A 14,291-nucleotide genomic window follows, 5' to 3' on the forward strand; every position below is an offset into this window, starting at 1 on the left:
GACATCAGATCAACTCCTGATCAACATCTGCATGAGCTCAGTGTTATTACAGCATCTCAGATTAACTCTACAATATTCACAATAATCAATGATGATGACAAATGACAAATATAGAAATGTGAGTTTATGTGTGAGTCCTGATCATAAACATCTTTCTCTTCTCACCTCATGTTTGATCATATTTGATTCATCAGAACGACACTTTACAGCTCCGACTGGATCAACAGAGACTGTAAATGAAGAAAATCAGCAGAAATCACAGATCAGCAGAAAACAAGAAGACTGAGAGAAAAATGGAGGACAGAAATGAGACACACACCAGTGGATCACCAGAGGAAAGAGGACAGAGACTTGTGAGATGTGAGAGTATGGAGAAAATAAAGCCAATGTGTGAGTGTTTGATCATTATTGAACTTCAATCCTTCATCATATTTTAGTTTTACTGTCAGATTTACTGTTGTTTTCTCTCCTGTTATAAAGTGTCTCATTCAGACAAATTCATCAGACTGACTTTCTGCAGTCATTAAACATTTACAGATTGTGTTTAATTGACAGAAAAGTTATTGGTCAAGAAGATAATAAATGTAAAAATTCAAAGCAATGTATATGATGATAATCTAATATGTATATTTCTAGTCTCCTGTGATCCAGACGAGCCTGTAAAGTTTGATTCTGATGTCAAAACTGAGGAGAGATTCTCATCAAACCCTTCATCATGTTCTCAAGATCATCATCATCATCATCATCATCATCATCATCATCACTGACATCCATCAGCAGCTGAAGACCTGATCATCTATTTATAGATTTTATTTATGTGAATAAACATCATTCAGTCTTTATATTGTCTGTGAAAGTGTGTTTAAATAAGACAAAGTGTGTCTGAGAAGTGCTTCTGTTTTTAACCTGTTAATGACCTTTCTAGATGTTTGACACTGAAACACAAGAGATGAATCTGGATCTGTTATATTACAGGACCAGTGTTATTTAAAATATATAATCAGCTTTATGAGGATAAACTGGTTTTAGAGAGAAAGGAAAGAGTTCATGACACAAATTTGACGATTTTAAGGTGATGGAGAACATGTATGAAAGAAATGAAAGTTCAAACACACACACACACATCAGAATGTCCCTTCAGCCCTGTGACAGTGGAGTGTCGCCCTCTGCAGGAGATTACCAGCATTACAGTTAACACACACACACACACACACACACAAACAGGTGCAGCTGTCCCCTTACACTAACCCTACCCCTAAACCTACCCATCACACACACACACACACACACACACACACACACACACACACACACACACACACTAACCCTACCCCTAAACCTACCCATCACAGAAAACTTTCTGCATTTTTACATTTTCAAAAAAATATCATTTAGTATGTTTATTAACCCATTCCCCTCATGGGGACCGCTGGCTGGTCCCCACAATGGAGGTGATCTCAGGTTTTACTATTCTTATGGGGCCATTTGGTTCCCACAATGTAATATAAACATACACACACACACACACACACACACACACACACACACACACACACACACACACACACACACACACATCAGAATGTCCCTTCAGCCCTGTGACAGTGGAGTGTCGCCCTCTGCAGGAGATTACCAGCATTACAGTTAAACGAGTTTTAAAGTCCACATGAATTCAAAATTGACCATATTTACTTTGTTTGCCTAAATTGATCGTTTTGTGGTGAACAATTCATCCATCCAAGTCAATCCACACAAAAAAAATTTTTGGCTTCGTAATCTTTAATCAAAATCTGAAAATGCCCCTCCCCTCTGCATTGGAGGACCTTCCCTGATGACGTATGTTTGACGGCTTGGTTTGGGAAACGCTTATCCACTCCCCTCAAACCGTTAGTCTGCTATGAGCGAGAGATGGAGAGGAGGAGCGCTAGAGTAAAACCCTGCCCTCTGTTCAATATTCCTTTTCACTGGGAAATACGTCACAGCACTGGAGAAAAGTTGTTTGCAACTTCCGGTTCACGCGGACTTTAAAGGAATTGTAATTGTATTTTAAGGGAAGCGTTACTGAAGTCAAACTCAAGGATGTCGAATGTAAAAGTCAAACGGCTCATTATATCAGATCAGTCCTGCTGTTTCTGTGTTATATTGAAGCTCTCAGTCATTTCATCAGGATCTAGATCTGTTGTTCCAGTGAACTCTGTGTTTAGAGCTTCATTTAAAGCCTCTGGTCAGTGTTCAAGATCTGAATTAACTGAGTTTGTGTTTCTGACAGAATCATGTTTATTCTCAGGTTGATTTTCTCTGTTATTTCAGTAAAACACACAGAAGATCTGTAGCATCTTTAATCCGCTGGTATTGGTAATAGCGTGAGCAAGTTTTAGACGGCGTACTAACAGATGTAAGATGCAAACAGTGTCTTTCTTTATTGGGCTTCAGTTAATAAACATCGCTTACAATTCGCTTCCTATGGTGTCATTCTTTCAAGTTAACAGAATATACATCTCAAGCATGATCATGATGAAACACACACACACACACACATACACACCACGCTAGAGCGCCACCCAATGGACAAATATAGAATCGCATAAAATGGCCCCTACTTAAAGCATTAGTTCACTCCAGAATTATAATGTCCTGATCATTTACTCTACTTCACGTCATCCAAGATATTCATGTATGTCTTTCTTCAGTGGAAAAGAAATGAAGGTTTTTGAGGAAAATGTTCCAGGATTTTCCTCCATATAGTGTCTTCAATGGGGTCCAACGGGTCGAAGGTCCAGATGTGAGTTTCAGTGCAGCTTCAAAGTCTCGACACGATCCAGCCGAGGAATAAGAGTCTTATTAGGCTAGTGACAATGCCCCCGAATTTTTGAGATACCCTTACCGGAGGTAGAACTAAATCCAACAATGTTTTTCCTCATCTCTAAGGTCTCCCATACATGAAATGGATTCTTGGCTCAAAATATTTTACTGCTAAGATTGTTAAATTAACAGATATTGTTATACACCCCAAAACCAAAAAAGGACTAAAATATTGCCTGTCCGTATGGGAGTTAAGGCATATAAACTAATGCAGATCAGTCACACAAGCCCTGAGAGCTTTGAAACTTGGCATGTCTGTAGTCAGGAAGTTGGTTTACCTACTAGAAAAGACTGGATGTGAATATCTTGATGTATGGAATAAATAGAGACATATAAACACATACCTAAAATAAGCGGACATGCACAAATTGAATATTTATGCAGAATGTTTTCATTTACTTTGTGGTTGCTTTGCCTGGGATTATCATAGAAACACACATCATGACTTGTTGGAAAGATGGGGTTGTGCTGAATCCAGCAATACCAAATATGTAAATATAGCATGGCAAATCAGGGTGTTCTGTCACTCAATGTATGAGGTGTCTAAAATGAAAGAAAATGGAACACTGACATAATTTAGTCCAAATCACATTATCAGAGGTGAGAAGAACGGTGATAAATTCTAATATAAGATACATTTAATAATGAAACATTTCATATGGCACCTTGTACTATATGGAAACAAAGATTGATATCGAAAGATAAGACCTTACCATTGCACAAACAGGAGAACAGGAGTCAGGATTGCAGTTTGACCTTAATGAGCCTTTTAATAAAACTATAACTTAAAGGGATACTTCAGGATTTAGCATTAAGCTTTGTATTAGTAGAAAACCTGTAGTATTTTCGAATTACCGTGCTTTCCACCCTCATATCCCCCTGAGACGAGAGATTTATGTATTTTTTTGTCTGGAAAAAATCCTCCAATGACGCAAAAATCATCATTTTGCGTCATCAGAGGATTTTTTGGCCAGAGGCTAAAGACTACAGCCAGTAGTAGGGGCTGCCCCGCATGTGTTCAACCCGCCCATAGAGGGTGGGATCTCACTCACAGAATGTACACATAAGCCGTTTCTCAATACCAAGTACGCAAAGTTTCGGACTTGAGTCCTTGGTAGTTCGGACTTGACAAGTTCGACTCAGGAGAACGAACTCCCGAGGACGGGAGGACGCAAGTCTGATAATTCTGAAATGGAACAGCGGCGTTCTTGATAGCGTCACTCAGCTCGCTCTGGCTTCTCCGGTTATCTCTTTATGTATATCTAGGCTGTGGTTCAGGCAACGCAATTATCTTCACTGCATATTTATAACAACGCGAAATATAAAGCACAACCCTGACTCTTGATGAATGATGAATAAAAAAACTTTATAATATTGATCATTAAAACTAACATTTAGCAAAAAGAGACAGGGTTGTGTCATTTTATTTTATTATGTACATACAGTGAAGAGAATGTAGGCTATAATAAAATATTTTATATGTTTTAAGTATATAAAATAAAATGACATAACCTTTTTTTATTAAATGTCAGTTTTAATGATCAATAATAGCCATTATAAAAGTATAAGTAGCCTAAAAGGTATAAGAAGCTATACAATAATAAAGCAAACGATTCAATCAAACAAAAGTCAGCTCTCTAGGCTACAACGTTAAGTTAAATAGACTAAATAAAACTATGAAACTTCACTTTGCCCTCAGCTTAACGTTTTGCCAGGGAACAAATGATAGATTAATGAGACAAATAAAATAAATAAATCGCCCGTTAGATATACACAAGACGATTTATATCTCATGTTAAACCACTAGACTAGAGACATCCGAGCCAGCGGCAAGTCAGCAGCACTTAGCCGAGGAAAGGCTGTTCTCGGCGGGGTACGAGCGCCGCACGGCCGATTGCCTGGTTCTCACAACTCAGATCAAACATCAGATCAAATTTTCAAATAGGCGCTATCTTTATAAATAAACCAAAGATTTGATCTTTAAACAACTACATTCTCGCCTGAAATACTCTTAAAACTATATTTCGTGACACAATTACAGTAGTATTTTTAAATTACGCGGGGTTTCTCCTCCGCTATTGACGCTTGCTGGTTGGTGTGAGATGCATTCTGGGATACCTGGCTGTCTCAAGTCCGCACAAGTCACCTCTCGATGCATCCTCGGTAAAAGAGGCGGATCAAGAACACATCCGGGGATCTGAACTGGACTTGGCTAGATGTGAACTTTGAATTGGAGAGACGCACCGGTCTCGTATCTCTCACGGAGGAGCGGGAATTTTCTTAGCAATATTAAAACGCACATCAACCGATCACTTGTTTAGCGTTCATGTAAACACTACATTCAGATTCACAAATCGGAATGAATTCAGTTAGATTGAAACAAAAGGTGTGCATGTAAACACTGAATGGCGACTGCAGAAAGCAAAAGCCGAATCCCGGACATTTTGGACGATCTCGACAGCCGGACATGTCCGGGAAAAAGAGGATGGTAACCCCTACTACTCAGCTTTCTCCACAGAACAAGAGCCTGCTAGCTTAGCTTCCAAAGAAAGACGGCTGACACTATAGCCGTTTCTCAATATGCGTTCTTGTCTGTACTTGTGTTCTTGTGGACTTGTGAAACGTCATCAGTCGCTGTCCAAGTACTAGTAATCACGCCACCGGCCTCTCATCGTTCTCCCGCGGCCGTCAGCCTCGTCCTGCTCGCCACAGTAAACATAATGAATGGCGACTGTAGAACGCAAAAGCCGAATCCCGGACATTTTGGGCGATCTCGAAATCCTGGGCAGACTCGTCACGGAGATTCACTAGTAGCCTAGCCATGTTCGCGCTCTCTTACCGGTAGGCGTGGCTTGGGAGTGGCCTCCTAGGGCAGCGAAGCAAGTGCATTCTGGGAGTTGTTGTCTTTCAGCCACATAAGCCAAAAATACATTTTCTGGCTTTTCTCAGTCTAGAAAGCTCCAAATTCAAAAATAATTTCACATTTCTTCTACATAAATGACCCATTTTAAATACACATTCATCTTTTCAGAGGTGAAGTATCCCTTTAACTTAACATAATACAAATTAAATTACTGTCTTAAATCAAACAAATGGCAATCTAACAAAACAAACACTCTAAGGGGGAATGAGCCCTCTCTTTTTTTCTAGCAGGAACCATTTGGAACATGAACTGCTTTCGGTAGCCATGCTGAGGTCAGCCCCCCATGATGTTACAACTGCAACACACCAATGTCACTCATCCACTTTGTCATCAGTGACAAAGTGGGTCATATCTGGACAGTCTGGGAAAGCCATATCTGGACAGTCTGGGACAGTCTCTGAGCCTCCATCCTCTACCAACTGGGTTCCAGAGAAGAGGTTTGGCCAGGTGGCTGTGACGCCACACTGCTGTTTGGTACAATGCTCTCAGCACATGTTGCTGGAAGGCATCTTCTGTTGGGGGTAGATTTGCTGCTGTGTGTACCTCAGCCTCATCCAGGTTGGTTCAAGGATGCCCATCCGCCTTTTTCTTTTGGCCATACAGGAGGAGGGCACACCTTCTTGCCACAGTGTGCTTTGCTTCTTGCAAAAGCCTTTCCTTTTCTAGGCTACCAGAGAGTCCTAATTTGGTCATTTCCTGTAACTTACAAAGATGGATCTTCAGTCTTGTGAAGTCAGTGGCCTTCCCAATTCTGTACAAACTGCTTGTGGTGTCACAACCCGTAAGGGCATGGCATGCAGGTAAACACTCACAAAGCACTGCTCCAAGCTTCTGAGCGATCAAACAGATAGGGACGAATCTTTCCTTAATGCCATGTCCAGAGTGCATAAACACTGCTGAGGATCCAAACATCCCTTTGCTTGAATAGTACAGAAGCAAAACTAGTACATCTGTATCATCACATTTGACAATTAGACGAGAATGTGACTGTGCAAGATGTATTGCATGTAACACCAGCCTCGTGTCAGCCTCCTCCTGGTCACTGTAAAGATCTTTCAAGCAGTCAATTCAAATTTCAAGCCCAGAATTTGGAGCCCCAACTCGGCTTGGCTCCCGAGATACACCCGGTCTAACTTCCAGCTTGACTCCAGCTACAACTCCAGTCAAGCCAACTAAAAGCTCCAGACCACCGACCACTAACACCTACCCCTCCCACCCAGGGCTTTAATCAAACATTAGCAAAAGGATTTTTTTTTTATTCTTCCCTGTCACTGAATAAATATATTGATGTTTTACTTCTTTAAAAATCAATAAAAAAAATATATATATATATTTTGTGAATCAAAGACGATGTGGGCTTATTTGGAACACATGCGGGCTTAAATGGTGCCAAAGTACCAATTAAGCCCATGCCAGACTTCTGACTTTATTCCTAAATTATCTTAATTTTATATTCTAAAATGTACATCAACTAATTAATAAATTAATAAATATAAAATATAAAATATAAAAATAAATTTTCAAATGAGAGATTGATCTTGCATTTTAACAAATTATTTTTCTTATAAACTATGTCAATATCTATAAAAAAAACCTAGATTTAGATTTTGGTGGGCTTAATGGGTACACTTACACAGCAAAAAGTCCAGTGTTGAATGAACTCTCACAGAGTTGATTTCAACACTTTTTGAGAGTTTATATAGCTCCACACTCTCTGGAGTTAAATTAACACTTTCACAATACACTGTAAAAAATGGCTGTGAAATCTACAGTTATTTACTGTAGATTTCACAGTAACAGTACTGTATAATATTTTACAGTAGAATATTGTAAAGTTTACAGTAAGACCGTAAAAATCACAGTAGTCCAAACATTACAGTTGAAATCACAGTAGTCAAATCATTACTGTAAAAAAAACACAATTTAGCCACTATAGTACTGTAAATATTAAAGTAAGCTACTGTATTTTCCTTTTTTTATCATATCTTTCTTTGTACCCCTTTCACACGGACGGCCCCAGATTATTGTTGTTCAGAATTCATTACCGGAATATGATATAAATACTCGATGGTGAGCTTTAAGTAAAAGTGTTTTAATAAATTAAAATATGTCATGTAACTTGTACTCTGCACCTGCTGCAGGAGCTTTCTATTCCATACAATATCTTTTTTTTAAGAATTCACATAAGATTCCAAGAATATTTTTTGTTTGTTTGTTTTGTGACTGTAAATGGGTGTTTGGGTGTAAATGGGTGTTAACAGGGAAATAAAATATTTGATAAGCGTTAGTCTCCCCAAAGTCATACCCAAAGTCTCCCTTGACATGGTCTAACAATATAGGCTTCATAAATGCATAATTTTTTGAGATATCATCCTCAGATTTGAAATGAAGCATGACCATTGGTTATAAGTTGCAATAGTATATTCAAATAATTATGTTATTAATATTAAAATATTCATGTTTTTTATACATTTAATAAATATATTCTTAATATTTGTTGTTTTTATTTTTGAGCTTATATATCTCAATATTAAAAACATCTGATTAATTTTGAGTTTTAAACTTGAGCCAAAACTCTCAAGCTTTCTAAGGTTATGTGTCTCAGAATGACTTTTATTTTGGGTAGGCAAAAATTGGGGCTGTCTGGTTAACTAATAAATACGTCCCATGGGATTTTTATTTTACAAAAATCAGTGTTATATATTTTTTTCTTCGGAAGCAGGAGAGATAAACATGCAAAGCTGTTTCTGAGATGCAGGGCGAAATAAGGCGCCGGCAGAGTGGGCGGGGTTTACCCAGTCTAGAAAGTTCTAGAATCTGTGGGAAAAAAGCGCGAAAGAAGCAGCACTTGAATTTCTGACTCGTCGTCAGTGACAGAAAAGCTCCGTTAATTCTCAAATGTACGTTTATTTACACACGGCTTTGTCTTGTGGTTGTATTTATTTTGTTTTCGTCTTTGTGTTGATTTCTTTCACTTTTTGCCTGAGAGGAATTCAGCGAAAACGTTTCCGTGAGAGCTCCCCGACCGACGGAGACGTTTTCACAGCCGTTACAGACTACTCAAATTTACGTTTCTTTATACACGGCTTTGTCTTGTGGTTGTATTTATTTTGTTTTCGTCTTTGTGTTGATATATTTCACTTTTTGCGTGAGAGGAATTCAACGAAAACGTTTCCGTGAGAGCTCCGACGGAGACGTTTTCACAGCCTTTAACGTTATGTATTTTTCCCACCCGTGGCCTCTGCTGGAGTTTCCATCTTGGAATCGCGGATCCTTCACCAACTGCTTATCGGGACTTCCAGAAAATCAGTAAGTACATTTACCATCACTGACGTACTATATATGTATATAATCTACAAAGTCTAGGTCGTCCAGTTGTGTAAATGGGGTCCATTGGATCCCATTGCGCCTGTTGTCAGTGGCTTGCCGCATGATCTAACGTTAACTTAGTCGGCCGCATGATCTAGTCGGCCTTCGAAGAGGAATGGTAACGTTAATCGAGAAAGTAGACAGCCTTGACTAACTCCTGTTGGGATGTGAAATGCCTCTGTCTGCTGGCCTTTATGTATGATTCTACATTGCTCACTGCACTTACAGTTATTCATTAATGTGTACATATTGTCCCATCCCCTAACTCCTATACTCATGTTCATAGGTTTTTAGTCAGGATCAATCCTGACTCCAACAAGTGCACTGCCAAGGAGCAGATGAGCAAGACGACAGGGAGAGTGGTGAAGCGGAAGACTTAATACATGAACCCCTATGTAATATCCTTCATCAGGGACTTCACGGAGTTCTATTTGCTAACTGACTAGATACAGGTGAGGTTCTGATAATAGCTTTAATAATAATTATAATATAATTAATAATATAGGTATATGTGGGTATAATATAATTAATAATAATTTGATAATAATAATATAGGGATGCACCGATACCGGTATCGATATCGGGCCGATACTGAGCTCAATGTACTCGTAAAAATGATTTTTGTACTCCGATACCAACAACCGATACCAGGCGTGTAAACAGTGTTTGTGTTTAGAAAACGCGTGAGCTGGTCGAGCGCATCCCTTTAACCAGACGTCATTGGAAAGTTTGTAGTTCAGTGTGATGTAAATGGCAAAGAAAGTCAAACAAGACATAATGTAGCTTATCAACGTTAACTGAGAGAGAGAGAGAGAGAGAGAGACTTGTTGATTGCTCTTGATTGACTAAATCATATATGCAAGTAAAACATAAACTGTTATTTATTAGGGCTGGGTAAAAAAATATAGATTTTTTTATTTGAATCGATTCTCATTCTTACAAAACTGATATCGATTCTTAAAAAATTTTCATAGAGACATAAGTAGCTATATTACTAATATCAGTGATACACGCCTTCATTCATAAAAATATTCCATTAACATATAGGGCTGGGTAGGGATGGGTACCGAAAGCCGGTATTAAATGATCATGAAAATCGGTTCTGCTGTCAGTACTTGGAAAAATACACGTAATGTTATTATTGCTATCCACCTTATTCTGCTCAGTCTAAACAATGCGCGCTGCCATGACGACGACTCTGGTTGCCTACTTCCGGTTCGTAGCGCTTGACCTGTACTAGCAGCGAGAGAATGAGTTCAAGCTCCTCATGTGCTGTTGTTGTTTGTTTTAACAATTCAAATAAGATTTCAAACTTTTTAGAAACTGTGTTTCGAGCATAAGATAAGAAGGAGATAAGAATTTATTTTTTAAAGAGCTGTGAGTCAAAAGAACCGGCTCTTTTCAGTAAGCTGAGTCAAACGAGCCGAAATGTTTACTTCACATCACATCTCACATTTTTAATTGTCCATAACAACCCGAAAACTTGCCTGCTTGCCTTGCACATCTAATTAATTGGCAAAGTTTTCCGACTTTTTTTCTTATGCTTCAGTTTTAACGCTAACCACTCTAAACGTTTACTTTATTGGATGTATCTGATACGGAACCGGACATGGGCATTATCTCCTTCTTATCTTATGCTCGAAACACTCAAGTTTGAAATCTTCTTTGAATTGTTAAAACAACAAACAACAGCACATCAGGAGCTTGAACTCATTCTCTCGCTGCTAGTACAGGTCAAGCGCTACGAACCGGAAGTAGGCAACCGGAGTCGTCGTTATGGCAGCGCGCATTGTTTAGAGCAGAATAAGGTGGATAAAGACGTTTTATCTCGCCAGCCATTTCTATATAGGCTACCATAATATTAAACCATTTGTCTGTGATGCATTTTTGCTATTCGCAGTCCAAGAGAGAGAGAGAGCTCCACAGCGCGCACAACATGACAGCCCTAATGAGTGATGACGGAGGACAGAACTAAACATTCAAACGTAGCCTGGTTACACTTCAGATTTGTGATTAGTCTGATTTTATTTTAGATTTTGGCTTCCAAAGATTATAATAATAATATATTTTATAATATAATATAAGATTATAATAATAATATATTGAGGTAAAACCATTAAAAACTATAGCTGCATTCCCTTCACAGCAGTAGGCTACGCTCTCATTTTTCCCTAAAACTCAAACGTAACGACAGAATCAGATTCAGCATTCAGTGATTGTTGTAAAATGCAGGCTAGCTACTGTTGCTAAATTGCGGGACACGTTTAATAATAAAAAGAGCTATTAATAGCACAAAAATATGCTCATGAGATGCTGTTCCCAAGGTGGCGCGCGCGCTCCGAAACACACCGCAAAGAGATGAGCAAATTTTCGGTTTCATGTGCAAATGATTTTAATGTTTACGTAAACAAAAAGTGCATATTGATGCTAGGGCTGAACGATACATCGAATTTTCATCGTCATCGCGATATGAACTCGCGCGATGAACACATCGCAACAGACAGCCTGACACGATGAATAATGCCTGGTTCAGATTACAAGATTTTTGTGTCTGTTACGATAGTCACAGTGTCAGATTACACGATTTTGACTCCTAAAATCTTGTCGTGTCGTGGACAAGAAACATGTCAGACTACACGTTGCTTTCCGACCAGTCATCGCGTGCCGTCACATGCACACATTCACTCGCACGCACACATTCACTCGCGCACACACACACACACTCACTCACTGACCCTCACTCACTCGCTCGCACACACACACGCTCACTCGCACACACACACACTCACTGTCCTCGCTCACTCACTCGCGCACACATGCTCACTCGCACACACACACACACACATGCACGCACTCGCACACACACACACACACTCGTCTCGCTCACTGGCGCACACACACTCTCGCTCATACTCACTCACTCTTGACGGAACCCGTCGTGGAGGACCGTTAAAAAATTAAACATGCTAGTCGTGATGTCGTGAAGCATCGCAGACTTGGCGTCGGTTGTCGTCCACTATGACACAGTATACGGGATGAAACGATCGAATCTTGCGTCCCGACTCCCGTTGTTTTTACGAATCCCCACAACACCCTACATCAAACGGATCGCGCTAAAATCGTGTAATCTGAACCAGGCAGGTAATAAACGTTTGACCTATCACGCAAAGAACCTATTAAAGCACTAAGACATGGGAACAGTATAGCTAACATACACATTTGAATATTTATCGCAAATCATATCGTCATCGCAATATTAAACAATGTTATCGCACATCGCAGTTTTTCCTCATATTGTGCAGCCCTAATTGATGCTAATCAATTTGTTATTTGCTGTTTTTCAACATACAACTTGTTGAATTGACTTCATTCTGTAGTATTAGTACTTTTTGAAAAGGATTCTGTGATAACCGTGATAATTTTGGTCACTTTAATCATCTCATCATTTCCTCTCTAGTTATGATCAACTATGATCAACTAAAATCAACAATAATTGTGTTTTTACAGTATAATATGCAAAAGTACAATTTTCTATTAAAAAAATATCTACCTCTCCCTCTCTCTCACACACACAATCAGATAGTCCTAGATAGATAGAAAGATAGATACTCTAATGATCCCGAGGTAACTATCTAACTTGGATAATGCGTCGTGTAGGTGTTAAATTTCAATCTTTATGGTCTTAAAATGTCTTAAAAAGGTCTTAAATTTGACTTACTGAAACCTGCAGAAACCTTGTAAAAAAACGTTGCCTTATGTACTCTGAAAATTGTTACGCATCAGCTGAAATAAAAACACTTTCAATAAACAAACAAAACTATCCAGTGATGAAATGTTTCCTGTGTTGACAAAAATCTTGTGCAATGTCCTAAACTCCCGGGATAATAAAACGTGTGCCATAGTCCGCTAATGACACATCCGATTCTCGAACTAATGACTCCTTTGAACCGATTACATTTAATGAATGGTTAAAACAACTGACCTGTCCAACACTGAACTCACGAGACGTCTGAATCGGTGTATAACAAATTGGTAACACTTTACAATATGGTTCCATTTATTAAACTCTAGTTAACTACATTAGTTAACATTAACTATTAATAAACTGCACTTCTACAGCATTTATTAATCTTTCTAAATGTTAATTTCACCATTTACTAGTAGCCTACATTATTTAAATAAAAAGTTGTATTTGTTAAAAGAACACTCCACTTTTTTTGGAAATAGGCTCATTTTACAACTCCTCAAGAGTTAAACAGTTGAGTTTTACCGTTTTCAAAACCATTCAGCTGATCTAATGTGTTTTCTTCTTTAATTTCAGGGCTCCAACTAGGATTCTAGGTCTCCAAGGTCGGGGCATGCAAGAGGTCATAGACCTTTGTCAAGTGGCAGGGAAAGTTTATTTTCCTTTCTGTTTTAAATGTTCATGCAAATGTTAAATATTTTATTTTTTAATGTTCAATGTTTTATTTTATTTCAATACTGCCATAGTGTTATTTATTGCTCTTTAGAATGTGGTAATAATCAGTTATTTGCATGGATTTAAAGTAGTTAAATTTTTTGACCGTATTGTATCAATTTGCATTATTGTTCCGTCATAGCAACCAGTCATGCGGAACTAGTGAATGAACTAGTAACAGTTTGCTCTGTAACTTTACAAAACTTGTAATGAAACAGCCTCGTTTTGTAAAATCTTCTTCAGTCGTAAATTAAATTTAGCAACAGTGTAATAAGCGGGATAATAGACTTCACGCCATTAGACTATCCAAAGTTAACACACTCCGCTGGGCGTTGTGGCCGCATTACAAACATAGAATGTGCGTTAACTTGGATGGTATAATGGCATGTTGTCCAATGTCCATTATCCCTTTATGTTGTACCTGTTTTGTCATTCCTGTTCACCAAATGTTTTTAAATAAATAACTATTAACAATTTTCTTATTGTCTGCAGCTGATTGCAATGTTTTAGAATATGGGTGATTCTTTTAATGATGGCTAATATTAAATCAGTGATACAGTATTTAAATTGTACAGTGAGAAACTGAATTTACAGTGATTAACTGTTATCTACTGTTTATAGTACTGTATTGCATACAATACATAAAAAACAGTGCTCAATTGTTTTTTGTATGTAAAT

General features: G+C 38.4%; 1 protein-coding gene and 1 long non-coding RNA gene across 2 annotated transcripts in view; both read left to right on the forward strand.

The window, feature by feature from the left end:
- The window catches only part of LOC309477567 (uncharacterized protein), a gene marked incomplete at its 5' end in the record, with an annotated part of 62,705 nt that extends 61,764 nt beyond the window's left edge, over positions 1–941 (forward strand). The window contains one exon of the mRNA XM_082140841.1: positions 637–941. Within this exon, the coding sequence (XP_081996967.1) occupies positions 637–767 (131 nt within the window). The 3' untranslated portion in view covers positions 768–941. The remainder of the gene's footprint in view (positions 1–636) is intronic.
- Positions 942–9,338: 8,397 nt separating this feature from the next.
- LOC309478576 lies at positions 9,339–14,089 on the forward strand. The gene is made up of 2 exons (XR_014199041.1): positions 9,339–9,606; positions 13,476–14,089. It is a non-coding gene; the product is annotated as an uncharacterized lncRNA (long non-coding RNA).
- The last annotated feature ends 202 nt before the right edge of the window (positions 14,090–14,291 follow it).

Source organism: Leuciscus leuciscus, assembly GCF_965113295.1.
Source record: "Leuciscus leuciscus genome assembly, chromosome: 16".
NCBI classification, from domain to species: domain Eukaryota; kingdom Metazoa; phylum Chordata; class Actinopteri; order Cypriniformes; family Leuciscidae; genus Leuciscus; species Leuciscus leuciscus.